The sequence below is a fragment of the Plectropomus leopardus genome, chromosome 13, assembly GCF_026936395.1.
Source record: "Plectropomus leopardus strain MGB_pleo_1.0 chromosome 13, ASM2693639v1, whole genome shotgun sequence".
Lineage (NCBI taxonomy): Eukaryota > Metazoa > Chordata > Actinopteri > Perciformes > Serranidae > Plectropomus > Plectropomus leopardus.
In genome coordinates, this window is record NC_142188.1 from 26945573 (window position 1) to 26962466 (window position 16894).

At 38.1% G+C, this 16894-nt stretch overlaps 2 protein-coding genes and 1 long non-coding RNA gene across 3 annotated transcripts; 2 read left to right on the forward strand and 1 right to left on the reverse strand.

Annotated features, from left to right (window-relative positions):
* The first annotated feature begins 992 nt into the window (after positions 1–992).
* On the forward strand, positions 993–10139 carry tial1 (TIA1 cytotoxic granule-associated RNA binding protein-like 1). The gene is made up of 12 exons (XM_042501878.2): positions 993–1177; positions 1639–1735; positions 2837–2935; positions 3092–3146; positions 3252–3339; positions 5366–5441; positions 5728–5836; positions 6051–6146; positions 6285–6369; positions 6600–6723; positions 7182–7366; positions 7654–10139. The coding sequence occupies exons 1-12, from the start codon at positions 1149–1151 to the stop codon at positions 7775–7777; spliced, it is 1167 nt and encodes a 388-aa protein (XP_042357812.2). The 5' UTR covers positions 993–1148; the 3' UTR covers positions 7778–10139.
* On the reverse strand, positions 10136–16894 carry pkd2l1 (polycystic kidney disease 2-like 1). Its single transcript, XM_042502690.2, has 15 exons — positions 16550–16894; positions 16087–16200; positions 15071–15198; positions 14715–14968; positions 14401–14625; positions 13732–13960; positions 13472–13642; positions 13200–13381; positions 12984–13104; positions 12806–12904; positions 12592–12713; positions 12396–12513; positions 12157–12290; positions 11891–12032; positions 10136–11251 (listed from the first exon to the last, which is right to left on the reverse strand). The coding sequence occupies exons 1-15, from the start codon at positions 16821–16823 to the stop codon at positions 11132–11134; spliced, it is 2433 nt and encodes an 810-aa protein (XP_042358624.2). The 5' UTR covers positions 16824–16894; the 3' UTR covers positions 10136–11131.
* Positions 11131–12585, forward strand: LOC148187735 (uncharacterized). Its single transcript, XR_015778394.1, has 3 exons — positions 11131–11261; positions 11957–12040; positions 12447–12585. It is a non-coding gene; the product is annotated as an uncharacterized LOC148187735 (long non-coding RNA).

The following is a 16894-nucleotide window of genomic DNA, read 5'->3' on the forward strand; positions in this document are numbered from 1 at the left end:
AAAGTACATAAGACATTTATTCCAATACATACAGATTGATCGAAGGAGCCTGTGGGAGTACTGGGTTTGTTTTTGTTGTTCCAGAGTTAAATGTGAATGTTAAGAAAAGAACACCAGATCACCTAAGTGTGTATATAGTTGAGATCCGAGCTATTGTAATGGCTTTGCAGTTGAGCAAAATAAGCTAAAATAAAGGTCATATTGTGCTCAGACTCTATCAGCAATGTTATCATTGCAATCCATGTCATCTCCAAATAGATCAGATGTAATTCATTACATTTATGAATCACTTTAAAGGCTACATCATGTAGAGACTGGTGAGGTTTGTGTGGATCCCAGCTCATTGGGCCATTGAGGGACTGAAGTGGCTGACTCTTTAACTTAACAAGCCATTAAACAAGATAGACTTATGGGCAAGGCTTTCAGTAAAGCTGAAGCTAAAGCAGTGATGAGGAGGAACATCATGGCTGCTTGTCAAAAGCACTGGGATAAAGAAAATAAAGGAATTGTATAAAATTAAACAAAAAGTGGAAGGAATGAAAACAACAGGAAAAAACCATTCTATTCAGACTAAGACTAAGACACACAGGTTTAAAACACTGATCCTAAGGGGGAAACATCCATTATTATGATTATTATGATTGTATAAATGTGGCTTGGGGAGAGGAAACAGGTGAACATGTTATCTGTCACACTAACAGAAGGAAGCTAAGGGGGAGACTCAATAACTGTGAGATGGGAGTACTGAATGTATTTAGTATAGAAGAGGAAAAGACAAATAAGACGTTGTTTGAGATTTTACAAGAAACGGGGTTGATGAAGAGAATTTATTTATTTGTGTGTATATACCTTTATCCTGTTTTCCATTCCTGAGGAAAAAGCAAACTTTGGCTCACACTCCAGCATAGTGGGTGGCGGTAATGCGCCTTAAACGTTTGTTGCCACCCGCCATTGAAAAGGCAAGAAGAAGAAGCACGCACGCTAGACCCACGCACGCACGCTCGCTCGCTCGCTCGCACTCGAGATACCCAACGTGACGTATACCCTGGCGCCCGGTTAGCTAGCTTCAAGCTAGTTAGCTAGTTGCTGTAACTATTTCGTTAACGGCGTACACCGGAGACAGTTAACGTTAGCTGTCGGTTTCGATCATGGATGACGAAAGCCACCCCAGAACCCTGTAAGTAATTTTAGGTGTTTAACGGTTTGCTATCGTTAGCGTCGGGAACCGGTGGCTAGCCTAGCTAACCGCTGTCCGACAAACAACGCAAACCTGGTGAAGAGGCAGCTCAAACATTTAGCTAATGCGTCACTAACGTCAGCTTAGTTGACACAGCTATGGTTAAGTAAAAAAGAAATAACAGGCATTTCTTTCGTGAGTGTTATCTGTAAGCGTTAACGGCACGTTGCCGTTAGCTGTTACTAATGTTAGGCCAGATTAAAAGTCAGTCAAGCTAATATAAACAACGTCATATTAGTTAGCTATCAACTAACTGCTAGGTAACGTTAATATGTGAGCTTAACTGTGCGGGCGTCATTTCTAACAGAATAAGTATCACAAGCCGCACCACCTTATCGTTACTCGTAGTGAACTGGATCAAATAAAAGCTGTCAGTAAATGAACCCTCTTCCCCCCTGCAGGTATGTGGGAAACCTCTCCAGGGATGTCACGGAAATTTTAATACTGCAGCTCTTCACCCAGATTGGTCCTTGCAAAAGTTGTAAGATGATCACGGAGGTAAGCATCCCACATTGTGTGGTTTTATCTTCCTGTTTGCAGTGGTGGATGAAGTACAAAAGCCGTACTTGACTAAAAGTACAGATATCTCCTGAAATGACTTAGGTAGAAATTGAAGTCACCCTTTCGAATATAACTATATATATATATATATATATATATATATATATATATATATACACACACACACACACACACACACACACACATATATATATATATATATATATATATGTATGTAATATAACGAGTAAAAGTTTTAAAGTATCTGATATTTACTGTGCTTAAGTATCAAAATTAATTTTATGATATTAAAAGTACTTAGGTATTAAAAGTACAACTTAATTCTTTTCAAAAAATAGCAAGCAGTCAGAATTTTGAGAAATGTAATGTTTATTTCTTTTTAATATGCACCACTTCAAAAATGGGGTCTACATTATACTTGGAGAAAAACAAGAAGGACTTAAAGGATTTAAGGAAAGAATAAAATCCTGTTTTTCCTTCCCTCTCATGCCTACATTCATCCATCCGTTTCTTCCTTTCTTACCTATTTTGTAATAGGTGACTAAAATTCTTAGGGGAAATTCAGTGGAGTAAAAGAGCATTTTATTAGAAAATGTAGTGGCGTAAAAGTTGACGGAATCCTAAAAACTCAAGAAAAGTACAGATACTTTCAAAAAATATTAAAGTACTGAAACAAAGTATTTTGTATTTTGTTACATTACACTACTGCCTGTACATCAGTTACTTGTCTCTTAATGTCCCCTGCCCTGTCATTCACATCAGGAGGGTGACCATTTCCAACATTTTACCTGAGTTACTGGTTATGAACACCTTTAGCTTAAACCAAAACAACTATTTCAGTTGTGGTCACCCACTATTAGAAAACAAAATGCATTCTGTGAGGTTGAGGGTTAATATGAATAGGTGTGTTTTTAGTTTGCTTTTAAGTGAGTTGACTGAGATAGCCTCTTAAATTTGGGTAGAAGACTGTTTTAGAGAAGAGGTGCTTGGTAAGAGAGAAAAAGAGAGAGATCAGAGTTGTCTACAAAATAGTTGAAGCAACCTCTTTAACTTTTGTGTTTAACCCTTCCCTTGCAGCACACGAGCAATGACCCCTATTGCTTTGTGGAGTTCTTTGAACACAGAGACGCTGCTGGAGCCCTTGCAGCCATGAATGGGAGGAAGATATTAGGAAAGGTAGGACAGTTTTTCTAGTCCAAAATCAAAGGTTTAGGCAGTTCAGCTGCTGTTTCTGAATTTTCCTGTGATCCTTGTTCCTTTTTTTGGAAAATGTCTGTTTCTCAGGTTCTCTATTATAGTTTTAAAATCTCTCTGTGAACTCTCTGCTTTTAGGAGGTCAAGGTAAACTGGGCCACCACTCCAAGTAGCCAGAAAAAAGACACATCCAGTAAGTAGTCCATCTTGTTGATTTCCTTATCTGCTCAAAGTGAAGTTTCCAGTGACTAGTAAATGGTTTCTTTCCCTTGTTTGTTTGTCTTTTGTTGCGATCCAGATCACTTCCATGTTTTTGTGGGAGATTTGAGCCCTGAGATCACCACTGAGGATGTCAAATCTGCATTTGCACCTTTTGGGAAAATCTCGTAAGTTTTCACTTTAAAGGGTATTTCTTGTTATGTGCAGTACAAAATAAGAAAGCTACAATGCAAGCATACTGATTTCTCTTAAACTGGGTATTATTAAGGTACTTCATAATAATCTTACAAACTAATGTTCTGAATCGGCCATCTATGACCATGTTTACATGGATACAACATGGATGGGTATTACAAACTTTAAGAAGTTAATATATATTGTGATTTTAAACACTGGCCCTCAAGGGTTGACATGCTGAAGGTTTTTGTTCCCTCTCAAAAGTTTACAAGCTATGTCTGATCTCAGATCAGCTATTTTGTTTTTGGATAAAATCAATATATGAAACATGTTGGGGTTAAGGGGCCATGAACTGTAACGTCCTTGCTTTCTTGCATGTCATTCCCTCTCTTGCTCTCTCTCATTACCCTCTATCTCTTTACTGATGGCTATCCAATAAAGGCATTAGAGGCCTCACATAAAGTGAATGTTTAAATTAAAGTAAAACATCAAAGAACATAACAATGAGGAATGAGAAACAAACTGTGAAGAGGAAACAAAAACTTGCATTACACAACAAGGGCTACACCACTGATGCTTATATTATTGATTGTCTAACTCTGTAAATTATCACCATGTGCACACATATTTGAGATAATGAATTGTAAGATAGACAGACTGATAGATGGGCAGTTTTAAGGAAGTTTATATTTTTACCCTGAATGAGTACAAAGAAAAGATAAACACAAAAGTAAAAACCCAGTGACCTCTTGTGAGACTCAATGTTTAGAAGTTGACATAGATGATTAATGTTCAGGAGAACCAATATTTTGCATCATCTTGATGTATTTCTTTAGTCAATATGGTGTAAAAGACTCCACATCCATGCATGTAAACATGGTTGGTGATGGACCAACGTAATTTTAGTATTAAATGAAAGTATATATCATGCTTTATCTTTCAAAACACTCTTAACAGATTTGATCAGCTTTATTTAAGTTATTAACTATCTACACAATTGCTGTAAGTTCGTAACAGCTTTATTTCAGTTACTTGTAGTCTATGTATTGTGTCTGTTTCTATGAATGGATGTCAGTTTCTAGCCTACTCTTGCTTTTCTTTGCATATTTAGGTTGTGGTAAGTAAACTGTATGCCAGCAGTATGTAAGCTGTGTGTATGAACCTGAACAGCCTTTAGTTGTGGGTCTCAGTGAAGTAATAGCACTTTGGTTATTTTACAGAAATGCTCATAGGATTGGACAGGAGCTTGAAGGCTAACAGCAAGGAACTGTGCACTCTGGAGACTCAGATGTAGTTTTTTTTCTCTATTTATTCCATTCTTTCCATATGTCTTTATTTGTAGATGCTATGTTTTAACATGACCTAGTTTAGATTAACAAATTCCAATACTCAATGTCTTCCTCTAAATCTATGTTTAAATTGTCTCATTTTTGATTTGCATAGTGTTGTTTGTAGTGCAATGATCCTCTTCCAAAATTTCTGAAAATGTCAATTTCTCAAAATTTGCAGCTCCCCAAACTCCATACTCCATATTGGTGGTAAAGAATTGACCAGGAAAAATAAAGAAATCTGTTAACAGGCCATGTATGCCGTTTAATTCCTTTTTTCTCTTTTGATATTTTCTATATATTTCTATTTGTAGGAAGAGCACCAACAGCAGATTTTAAGAATGCATGGTAATCCATATAATCTGTTCCTTTGTGAATTTAAATCAGTAGCCTACTGTTGACAAGATTGAACAAGAGGTGGTGCTCTAGTGGCAAGGATCCATTAGTACATCTGAAATTATTTTAAAACATTACTGTAGGCTGCATGTTTTTGTACTTGTTTTTTTGTCTCAAGTGTTGCTAAGAAGTTATATTAAAATTCAGTGCTCAGCACAAGGTCATGATAGCTAATGTACATTAATGTAGGACAGAGTAGAGGATTCACAGTTGTGTGTTTTGCGTGGTTCCTTTTAGTTTGAAGCATTTAAAGTGAAAAAAGCATTGAAGTTGTTTTCCCGTTTCCCTCCAGGGATGCCCGTGTTGTGAAGGACATGACGACAGGCAAATCAAAGGGGTATGGATTTGTGTCCTTCTACAACAAACTGGTAAGGCTCCAGTGCAAGAACACAGACTGAAGGTTATTTCTATTTTCTGTTTATTATCCTACTTTAATGCATTTACAGTAATTAAAAATCAATTAATCTTAGTTGAAACCATAGTCACAACAGCTTAAATCATCTAACATTACATAGTTTCTTATTTAGCATCACCATTCTCAATATTACTTAGATTAAATACAGTTATATATATTTTGAGAACTGATTATAGTCACCAATAAACTTTACGGATGAATCAAATCCAGAGCGGTAACTCTTTGATTTGGATTTATAGGATGCAGAGAATGCCATTGTTAACATGGGGGGACAGTGGCTTGGAGGACGTCAAATCAGGACCAACTGGGCGACACGTAAACCACCGGCTCCAAAGAGTGTCCAGGATAGTAAGTGTCATAGACCCTTCTCACCCACTATACACCCACGCAGTGGATTTCACTTAGCAGTGAATTTTGCCAGGAAGATTTCTGTCTGATGACAACCTCAGAGTTGTGTGGGAGTGTGCAGGCATCCTCCCAGCTCTGTTGCTAGTTTAGTTTCATCTGCCAGGGCAGGACACATTACACCTCCCTTCATCGATGTTGTTTGTTTATGTTTCAGATGGCTCAAAGCAGCTGAGGTTTGACGATGTCATGACTCAGTCCAGTCCACAGAACTGTACCGTGTACTGTGGAGGGATCCAGACAGGACTATCAGGCAAGTGTCTTTCTCTCTGAAGAGGCATTTTTTCAGCTCTTAGGCACACTGCAATAGTAGTAGTAGTCTTTCTACTCACTATAAGCTATCCTGAAACAGAAGAACAAACCACATTAATCTTCTGTTTGATTCTTTTAGAGCACCTAATGCGACAGACCTTCTCTCCTTTTGGTCAAATAATGGAAGTCAGAGTTTTCCCAGAGAAAGGATACTCTTTTATCAGGTACAGTCTCAGTCCATTGCAGCATTTGGCCACTGGATGTCAGCATAAGTACACTGCATAACTCCATGACAGGCCAGTCAGTTCCCACTCATTGTCAATATTTTTTCTGTGTTGTTTGTCTTCATCTCAAATCAGCTACCTCAGAGTTTTAAAACTGTTCATTTTCTGAATTGCCCGATAGATATTATGTTTGCTGAATTTGACTGCTTAACTGCTGTTTTCCTTTTAAGGTTTTCCACACACGACAGTGCTGCCCATGCCATTGTTTCAGTCAATGGTACAGCCATCGAAGGACACTTAGTGAAGTGCTTCTGGGGCAAAGAATCTCCTGACATGGCAAAAAATACACAACAGGTAGGGAAACATCACTGGTGACATTTGAGGGTAATGAGCTTAATACAGAGATTAATGACATGCACCAAAGGTCACTCTGGTCAGACTGGTATTAGGGATATAGCAGTCAATAGCCTGTATCTTAATCCTTAAACCACAGGGGCACACTAACACTAAAGAGATTTTTTGATGGTGTTTCAAATCTTGAATGAATGCAGTTAAAGTCTTGCTTTGTACTATGAAACTATGATATGTAAAAAGAGACCTTATTTCAGATGACAAAATGCACTTGCAGTGTGAAAAACTAGAGCTGCAGGCTAAAGTTTACTTTTCAAAAGGGTAAATTACATTTAATTTTTATCGTGGCCATTTTGCTTACAGTTTATGTAATATTCTTTATTCCTGATTGAACAGATGCTATATATAATGGCATATTAAAGAAATTTCTTCACGTTTTCCTCTGTGTTGGTGTCACTCAGGTTGAGTACAGTCAATGGGGGCAGTGGAACCAGGTTTATGGGAATCCACAGCAGCAGCAACAGCAACAGCAGCAGCAGCAGCAGCAGCAGCAGCAGCAGTATGGGCAATATGTGACCAATGGTTGGCAAGTTCCCTCCTACAGCATGTACGGCCAGACATGGAACCAGCAAGGATTTGGAGTAGAGTAAGTTTTACTCAATCGTATGTATTCAGTTAATTCATTAAGTCAATTCATTCATAAACTCATTGTATGTCTATATTGTCTCAGGCCAGGAGACTCATTAAACGCCTCTAAATCATGATTGGTGGTGATTTGACAGCTTTCTTCATTAAACCTTTAAAACATTTTCTCTAACATTATAAAGTTGATCTTTTTCTCTCTCTCTTTTAATTATTATTTTTACAACACGGTTGATCTTTGAATGCAGTGACCAAAGTCATACTCACAGGATATTTGTGGTATCTTTGCAGGCAGTCCCAGTCCCCAGCCTGGGTTGGAGGCTTTGGATCTCAGTCAGCCCAGGCCGCAGCCCCACCTGGTTCAGTCATGTCCAACCTGGCCAACTTCAGCATGGCTGGCTACCAAACACAGTGAGCTGGCCCTAACCTAAGTGTAATACCAAGGGGATTTTTTAAAAAACCCTTTTAGACCACACAGCACTCTTAAATCTGGACAGCTGCTGTGGTAGAGGAGGGACAGGGGCCATATTCACAAAGCCTTTGTAGCTGATAGTTGCTCCTAAAAAAAACAAATTATGTATTTAAATGACAATTTGTGTACAATTCACTCAGAACTTTTTAAAAGTTAATTTGATGATAATTCCATAGTTCTGTTATGAAAAACGGCTCTTGGGCTTTTGAAGTAAAGCCAAACCAACTGTCTTTGTCTAAGTAAATGATTGACTAGATAAAAGCATTACCCAGTGTGTGACAAAGAGGATATTCAGTGTTGGGATGACGAGACAGAGACCATTAGATGCATTTTATCAAACGTTCAGTAAGTTGACCAATGGGCCAAACAATCAAAAGTCAGTACAGTCCTTCAAAATTAATTGTTACCCTCCCATTGTCAAAATTTGAGCAGATATATATCTGAAAATCATGAAAAAGCCACGTTATTTTAGTGGAGCTAAAAGCACACCTACTACAAGCCATCACATTACTCCAGTTGCTCACTGGAACATTACAAGGATTAAAATACTTGGAAACCTCAAGTTTTGTAACATTAATATTGAATTATCAGACTAAAGCAATATCCGCTCTCAGTTTGCCAATGTGTTTTTTAAATGTTTCTGTGTTTGTTACAAACTTGACAAAAAGTTTATTAGCTTGTCATACTTTGGGGCATTTTTCTGTTATTTTATACAACAAAATACAAACTCCGCTCGAGTCTCAATGAATTGATCAAGTTCATTTTTGTGCTCAAGGTTAGTTTGTAGAATGGTGATGATGTCATCAATGATGACAGCTGTCATTTTTGCTCACCATGAATTTGTGCTACAAACTTCACTGAACCACAAGAATGAATTGACCTGCTAAAAGTTGGTCTGGACTTAGCTTCAGCTCATAGCTCGAAATTCAGTACTTTTTGATATATATTAATGAGAAATGCTTTGTGAATAGAGGCCCTGGAACGGTAGTTAACCTTTTCCAGTATACGTGAAGAAACCATTTGTACAACAACAAATATACAACTGTGGCTTTAAAGGACATTTAAGCTGGACGTGGTATCTTTTGGGTTCATATGTGTAAAAAGAAAAAATTCACCTACACAACTCTAAAAGCAAAAAAAAAAAAAAAAAAAAAATGTTTTTTTCATGTTTTGTATCGGAGTGATCAGCGTGTTCTTTGCAGACTTTTGATGGATTTTAGTTTACACCTTAATGTAGCCTAGACTGGACAAATTTATAATTCTGTGTCTCAAAATAAAGGCTGAAGCATTTGCTCACTATATCAAGAGAGAGATTTCCTGGAAATACTATATTGAATCTTAAATATTTTAATCCTCTTGATAACCTATTAATTTATAGTCATCTCTTTCTAATGACTGTAAAAGTTTTTACAAATAACTTTTGACTTAAATTAGCACCAAAACCAGCCCCTTATTATATTGCATTATGTTCTACGTCACTTACTTGTTTAAAGACAAATTTTCCAATGTTCGAGGCTTGAGTTACTATAAATTGGGCTGGTTTTATTCGATGAAACATTTCCTAATTATGTCATGGATTTGTCAGGGCAGCAGGCAACCTTCTGCCCCTTAGTGCATTCTTATTTTCTCAGTAGTTGTAAAAATCACTGGCAAATTGTGACAAAAGGATTTCTAAAAGATGTCCTGCCTTTTGGGTTTTCTTTGCATATGTGCCATTCTGTACAGTATATTACACTCCTTGTAATCTCACCCTCCCTTTTCCTGTCGTACTAGCCGACAAACTTGATAATGCTTTTGTTTGTTTATTAGAGATGGGGATATTTGTGTAACGAAACAGGGTCATGTTGGCTGAGAGTGTAAATATAAACCTTGATCACAAACCTTCATGAAACTTTAGAAATAATGTACATACTGTAGGTAGAAATGCCATCATTAATTCTCAGCAATATAATTTATGAATAAGCCTTAATTGATGTGTCAGTAAATTCAGAATTTGTTTTATTTACAGAGGCTCCATTTCAAATATAAATTCTCTTCCATTGTAGATTTTCCCATTTTTAAGTTTGTGTGCCATTTTCAGAACGTAGCAGGAAGCAGGTGATGTTTCAGCGTTGACTGCACGTTTATGACATGTAATACATTTGTTGCTTCAGATATTGAATGTAATGGCAATTTTGCTTTCATGACAATAATACAAATACATTGAACAAAAAAGTGATGTTTAATAATAAAGGATTAAATCAATTTTCCATTTAAACAGGAAAAACTCGATAAGTGACTTCAAATAAAGAAAGATTTGAACCGAGTTGTTCAGTACATTTATTAGACACAAATAAATTGTGCTTTACACAGAAGTTCTGACAGAAATTCACCAGAAAATTATGTCAGTAATTCTACCAGACACTGTAAATAACATATTTTTAAAAAAATAAACAGGGGTTCTCAAGTTTGTACCACTTGAAAGTGAAATGCAGTAGAGAGTACATACATCTGCTCAAAACTGTTTTGCAGTGATGTTGGGAAATATGAAACCTAAATTAAGATGACCAAATGTTAAAAGAAAAACATCCTGACAACTGGAATAATGCATTACACATCAGATTATTTTATATTTAATGGAAATACATTATAATGAGGAGCTGTAGCGGCTCAGGAGGTTGAAAATGGTAAAGAATAATTGTTGAAAAAAATTCTTCCATGTTAACACAATCAGGTAATTATTCTTTAGTCAAAGGGCTGATCACTTTTTAGCAACTGTAATAGAACTTGAACATTCAGTAACACTGCACAGCTAAAGCAAAGCAAGCACATGTGATTGGATTATATTGCATACCTTTATTTTTCTAACCTGCTGTTAAAATAAATATTACACAACAGTATAACAGTATATTACACAATACTACTAATATTTGGATTTACATTCAGGTCTCATCTACAACATACGTTGTGGTCTTCTAGATATCTGAGCTTAATCTTGAACAAGTTTATTTTATTAGCTCTAGTGCAGTTGCGTAGTAAGCATAGAACCTCAAAAATGTGTTTATACACTATTTACATATTTCCATGAAATGAGTGGCTGTACCTTAAGAGCACCTAAAGTAAAGTGCTCAATATTGCTGTCATAATGTCAGTAGTTTGATCTGACTGCTTAATTGTGATTTTCAACCTGAAGAACTCCTTCATTGAACAAACTTTGGGAAATTTTAAAGCACAAAAAAATTGTTGAAGTGTGACCTGTTCATCCTCATGTCTCGGCTGACTTCTAGATAACCCATGATTCTGTTTCTCAGAGGTTAATCACATATGACAGTCGTATGTGGAGTTGGTGCGAACTGCTGGCCTCCTTGATGACATCTCAGCCTTCGTCCCTCTGTCCACACAAAGCAGGACGCTCCCATCTGAAGCAGTGTCATCAGTCTGGATAGGGGTAATCCAAAATTAAACCTTTTTGTATTTGTTACAATGAAACTAAGACAGTTAAGTTAATTTTCTGAGGTATCAAGTATTAGACATTTTTCTCTGACTATATTACAGCCCCTCTGGCATTACCCACAGTACAGTTCATATGTAGCTTCAACATACTTTTCAGTGAACACACCACAAACTGATCATCTTTAAAGGTTTAGTATGCAGGATCGTTGGTTATCGTTTTTCCTGTGAAAGTAAAAGCCAACCCCAAATTCACTCTTGTTTGGCGTTTGGCCTCGCTATATTTGCTCTTTTTTTTTTTTGCCGCTCTGTGTCTTGGATGCTTGCTGCTTATAAAGCCTCGACCTCACCCGACACTGTCAGAGTACAGGCCCATAACAGTCCCCAACGCAGAAAATTGGAGAATACAGGCAGAGTGCAGAATCTCTGCAGAAAAATAAATTGCCAAAAATTTCTAGTGAGTGATAAGTGATTATATCATGGCATTACATCTGTATGAGTCTAATCATCGTTCTTAGGAAAATCCTGCATAGTATATCTTTAATGTTTGTCAAGCAAAGCGTTCTAGCGGTTTAGTCTTCCATTAAAAAATAAAGCATTTCATTAGTAACCTATTTCTATACTCACGTCTTCAGTGGTCACAGTCAGTTTCCTTGCCGTCTCGTTCCCTTTGGCTTTCTCTTGTAATCCCAGTTTCTCCATAATCAACTCAATCCTGGATGTGATGCCTGCCACAGAGCTTTCAAGGTGGAGAACCTGCCTGGACAGTCTATCATGGTGAGAGAAAGGTTATTTAGTTTTTGCTTAATGCTCATTGTAATGAAATTAACTTCTCTTGTTAAAGACAAGACAATTAAAGACATTTCGTAGGTCAACTTAAAAACTCTTCCCACCTTAAAAATTGTTCTCGATCCACAAAGGTATTACTGGAGTGGTTCCTCTGCTCATTAGATGTTACAGGAGGCTTCTCCTGTAATTCTTTCTCATAATTCATTCCAAGATTGTTGAGTTCAGCGCAAAGAGCATCCTGACAAAAAAGGAAAAACCATCATTAAAACACAGTGTTGTCTGCTTTAATCCTTACAAACGCGTCTTTTATTGCTTGTCAAACTGTAGAGATGATCGCACAAACCCTCTTTTCCTCCAGCTCGATTTTCATCCTCTCTTGTTCGTCTTCGTCTAGAATTTGGTTCCCATCACGGTCAAACCGTGAGAAGGCTGCAGAAATTTCATGATCCGCATGTCCCATCCTACAAGATCATCAGAGCGGTGAGGGTTACGTTTAATACTATGTTAGCATATGCTCTTCATTTGATATTTGCACTTACTCTTTTAGAGTTTCTCTAAAGTCCTTGAATTCGATTTCACCAGATCCTGACCGTAGCGCTTTCTGAACATCTGAGATTTTCTCCTTTTTAAGTTTCAACTTTGTAAATGTCTTCATATAGCTCTGAATAACAAGAGAACATAATTTTGTGTGTAACTCTTGTCAAACGTAATCCATAGATGTATTTATGTTTACATGAATCTGATTGCCTTTACCTGTTTGATGATGTCAGTAATCTGTAGCTCATCTTTTTGGGAAGAGAGCTCCTCCTTAACCTCAGAATATGTGTCATTTATGATGGCGAGAAACATGTTCTGAGGGAAAATAACATAAAGAGATTAGCTCACCTTTATCCTTTTTAAATCAAACAGCTTGTGTAGCTGAATGACTCACCAGCAGAACAAAGAAAACAAAGAACACGTAGGTGACAAAGTAGATTGGCCCAAGAACTCTGTTAGCACGGTCGATAGCATCGTAATCAAAGTCTCCAAGAATAATCCTGAACTGTGTGAAGCTGCAGAAAGAAAAAAATAAAAGGATTAATTTGTTAATGCGCAATCATCCTATTTAAATATTCCCTGCTGAATGGCTGTTTTGGACACCCCTTACATGCACTTGACGAAGGTGCTGAAAGATTCAACCTCCATACCAAAGAGCAAATACCCAAGTTGAGCATAGGCGAAGAATACAATGAAAAACATGATGGCAAAGCCTAAGATATCTTTGGCACATCGACCCAGTGTGGAGGACAGCTGAGTCATGGTCTTGTTAAAACTGATGTACTTAAAAACCTAAAGGACGAAAAGAAAAGACACAATCTTCAGGGTGATGCAGAGTGGCAATTTTCCTAAGTGTGAGAGTAAAAAATGTCCATACTTTACCTTGATCCACGCAAAGAACAAGTTCACTGCGTTCATGTTGTTGTACTGTGTTTGCCAGAAGGCCAGGAACTCAAAATCAGCGTAGATACTGGGATTTTCCAGCAGTTTGCCAAGCAAGTTGTCCACTTTGACAGTTCGGAAAATATTGAATACAATGGCAACAATGGCGAGCTGAGAAGGAGAGTGATATTACTTCTTTGATGCAAAGCAAAATCAGAGAAAATTACATGTTTGATAGAATCAGAATGACATTTTCTTACCATTATTACAACAATATCCAGTATGTTCCAGATGCTTTTGAAATAGGAGAGCTTGTGTATTCGCAGCTCAAGAATCTCCTCCACAACATAATAGAGGATGAATAAACAGAAGACCATTTCGCATCCCAGAATGAAGAAATCCCAGTAGGTGATGTAGCGGATCAGTTTGACTGTTCTTATCTGGTAGGAAGGGATTGCCCCACCAGTTGCTGGGAATTCAACCAACAACCTGAAAGAGCAGAAACAATTTTGGTCAGACAGTGAATGGGTGTCAACCACTGGGTTAAGTAGTTGCTATTGATAGTTGTGCCAATAATGATACCAATATCGGAGATGCCTCTGACACTTCCGAAAAATGATGTATTGGATAGTTGGCAAATTTGAAAGTCTATGTACTAATCCGATACCAAGTAACTGGTAGATAAACTTTAATTAAACCCCCGCAATGTTGGTCTATAAGATCAAAATACTCTCTATACTATTTTTAGAAGATCTCTGGAATGCTGTGGTCCGAAAAACTTAATTTAAATGGTCTCTGCTTCCTCTTTTTTTGTTTAGCTTCTTAATACAGAAATGGGTTAGTAGTATGAAGCTGTTATTTATGCTTAACATGATGCTATTAGATTGGTACTAGGTATTGGTTGAATACACGTTCTGCGTCATGTTTACCTAATGACACAGAACATGTTGATGTTTGCATTGTAAGCGGTGAAGTCAATGAAGGCTGCTCTGGTTCCTCGGTCAAGCCAAAGATTGTCCACCAGTTCCTTCAGGATGATGGCGCTCTCCTCTTTGGTGCGACTCAGGTCTTGGTAGTATCCCGCTCCGCTGTAGGTGGTCAGCAAGCCCCAGTGAGAGGAACCTTTGACTTCTTTCTCTGTGTGGTAGGTCCAGCTGCAGAGAAAGAAGACAGTTGTGCTGTAGTTCTCTGATCTAACTTCATATCAAGAGTAAGCTTGTAAATAAAAAAATGACCGTCTTACGCAGTGCCGTTGATGAGACCGAAGCTAAGGTCATCTTCCTTTTTATCGTTGTAAACATCAAAACATCCCATGATCTCCTCTTTGAAGTCTTTGTGGACCTTGCAGGAGTTGTTCATGATCTTGATCTGCCTCATTCTGGGGACTCCCAGCAGCATGTTCTCATAGTAGATGAAGGACTGGTTTCCGCTCTCCAGGGACTGGTTATTGTACCATTTAGTCCAGTAGAGGCCGTCCAGCAATGGGCCCTGAGCATACTGTTTACATAAAGAGAAAGAAGAAGCAATTTCATTTTCTCATTTCATAGTGATTTGTCAGTGTGGCAAACATGGAGGAAAAGAATATGGAGGAAAACTCACAGTCCAGAAGTCGGCCATGGTGCTAATGGACTGAAACCTAACCCCACCTTCACCGGCTGAATTCACAAACAGGTCCGTCATGGCTTTAGTGTAGTAGTAGGTGCTCGAGCTGGTCATACCATATGTCACTGAAAAGTAACGCAGTCACATTGTTAGTGCCCCAATCATTGATTCCTATCTGGCTTTGCTCAGGCTCAGCTCTAAATGTTGCTCCATTCAACTGCCCAAGATAAGACAACTCAGAGGCCGACACGCAAGGCCCCACTGAAGACCTGTAAACAACGAGCAGTGTTTATGTTGCTGCAGTCAAATGGATCTAGATTAGAGGCCGTCATTTGTTTGAAGAGAGAACACGCTGGCTTGACGCAAATAGCCTCATCAAACAATGTAAATCTAACCCAGACAAAGTAACAATGGATGAGGCCAAATGCTCTTATCTCTAAAAGGCAAGGGAGCAGCGCCAGTGTCCCTTTCACTCCTAATGCTCAGCTGGACAATGGCTTTTAGGCAGAGGGATGGGGAGGGCATTTGTGGTGAGCGTTAATGCAAGGGGGAGCTTTTGATGGTAAATCAACAGCACAAAGTGCCTTATACTGTAACACCCTGTCAAAGGGTGAGCATTTTAAGTTATCAGCATTTGTACAAACCAATAGTTGATAGATAAATATTAAAGTAGACATAAGCTAAATAAATACAGGAACACCAACAACACCATCAATTTTTGAATGTTGAATATGGAAATTTAAAAATAATTTTCATTCTTGCACAACAATTTAACAGATTTGATAATGTAGATTCAATCTGTGAAAATAACGTAAAATTAGACTTAAGTGAAGTTTCACTCTTTACCGGAAGTAACTTAATTTTCAAGGTATACAAAACTCACAGGCAAAAAAAAATTAGTGCAAATACAGTTTAACCAGGGTACAAAACATAACTTTTGACTACTACAATTGCAGGAGTAGACTAAATACAACATTTGGATAACAGAATAAATGCAATAGTAGAATACTCACAGAGGCATATATCCACCAGGAACACCAGATAGACCAGTAACTCTCGTAGCGTGGTTCGGACAAACAGTTCCCTGTTGTTTGTGGTGTTTTCAGTCAGTGTTGTGCCCCACAAGCCTACAGAAAAAATACAGTGCTTTATTGTTATTGCAATGTTAAATTATTAAATTATTTATACAGTCAAAGCTGTTTTAAAGACATTTTATGCAATGAGTGTATCAACTTTGATGCTGGGTTGAAAAAAAAACACTTTTTTATTAAAGATCTAAATAAATTAGCCAACAAGAAGGTCCACAAAAGTTACATAAAAAAATACAAAAAATACATAGCTTTTTATTTTACAGGCCCAAACTGAACCAGAACCACATAGATCTTGTCCAGGTGTCATCCATACTCATTTAACTATCTGTACCGATGTCACTTACAGCAGAAATACTCCTGTAAACTCAGCTGACTGGGTTCCTACCTTTGATAAAAGAGCAGCAGCCTCTTTGCTTCTTCACCAGGCTTTGCTCAGTGGATGGTGGCTCCTCTGGGAACGGCCCGGGGCTGTCCAGTTTGTACATGCTGTCCATGGAGCCCTGGAAGAGTGGCTGGGGGTTGTAGATTGTGCTGACAGCTCGGGGCAGGGGCGGAGGGGAGCCGCAGTAGCCGTGGTTCACCCAGGCTCCGTTGCCCACGCTGTCCAACTCCACCTGCCCCGTCAGGTGGCTGTCAGCCCGGTTGTTCAGGCACTTCATGCTGTCGGACACCTGTGTGCCTCTGTGTGATCTGCTGGTGTTTAGATCAGAGAGGGAAGTGAAGCAGAGCA

Excerpts from the sequence above, each read along its gene's own strand:
- tial1 (XM_042501878.2), top strand. The coding sequence starts at position 1,149 with ATGGATGACGAAAGCCACCCCAGAACCCT. Across the intron at positions 5,837-6,050 it reads TCCAAAGAGTGTCCAGGATA|ATGGCTCAAAGCAGCTGAGG; the intron begins GTAAGTGTCATA and ends TTTATGTTTCAG. Across the intron at positions 6,724-7,181 it reads TGGCAAAAAATACACAACAG|GTTGAGTACAGTCAATGGGG; the intron begins GTAGGGAAACAT and ends GGTGTCACTCAG.
- pkd2l1 (XM_042502690.2), bottom strand. The coding sequence starts at position 16,823 with ATGAAGTGCCTGAACAACCGGGCTGACAGCCACCTGACGGGGCAGGTG. Across the intron at positions 14,969-15,070 it reads CCATGGCCGACTTCTGGACT|TATGCTCAGGGCCCATTGCT; the intron begins GTGAGTTTTCCT and ends TTATGTAAACAG. Across the intron at positions 13,382-13,471 it reads TGTTCTTTGCGTGGATCAAG|GTTTTTAAGTACATCAGTTT; the intron begins GTAAAGTATGGA and ends TTCGTCCTTTAG.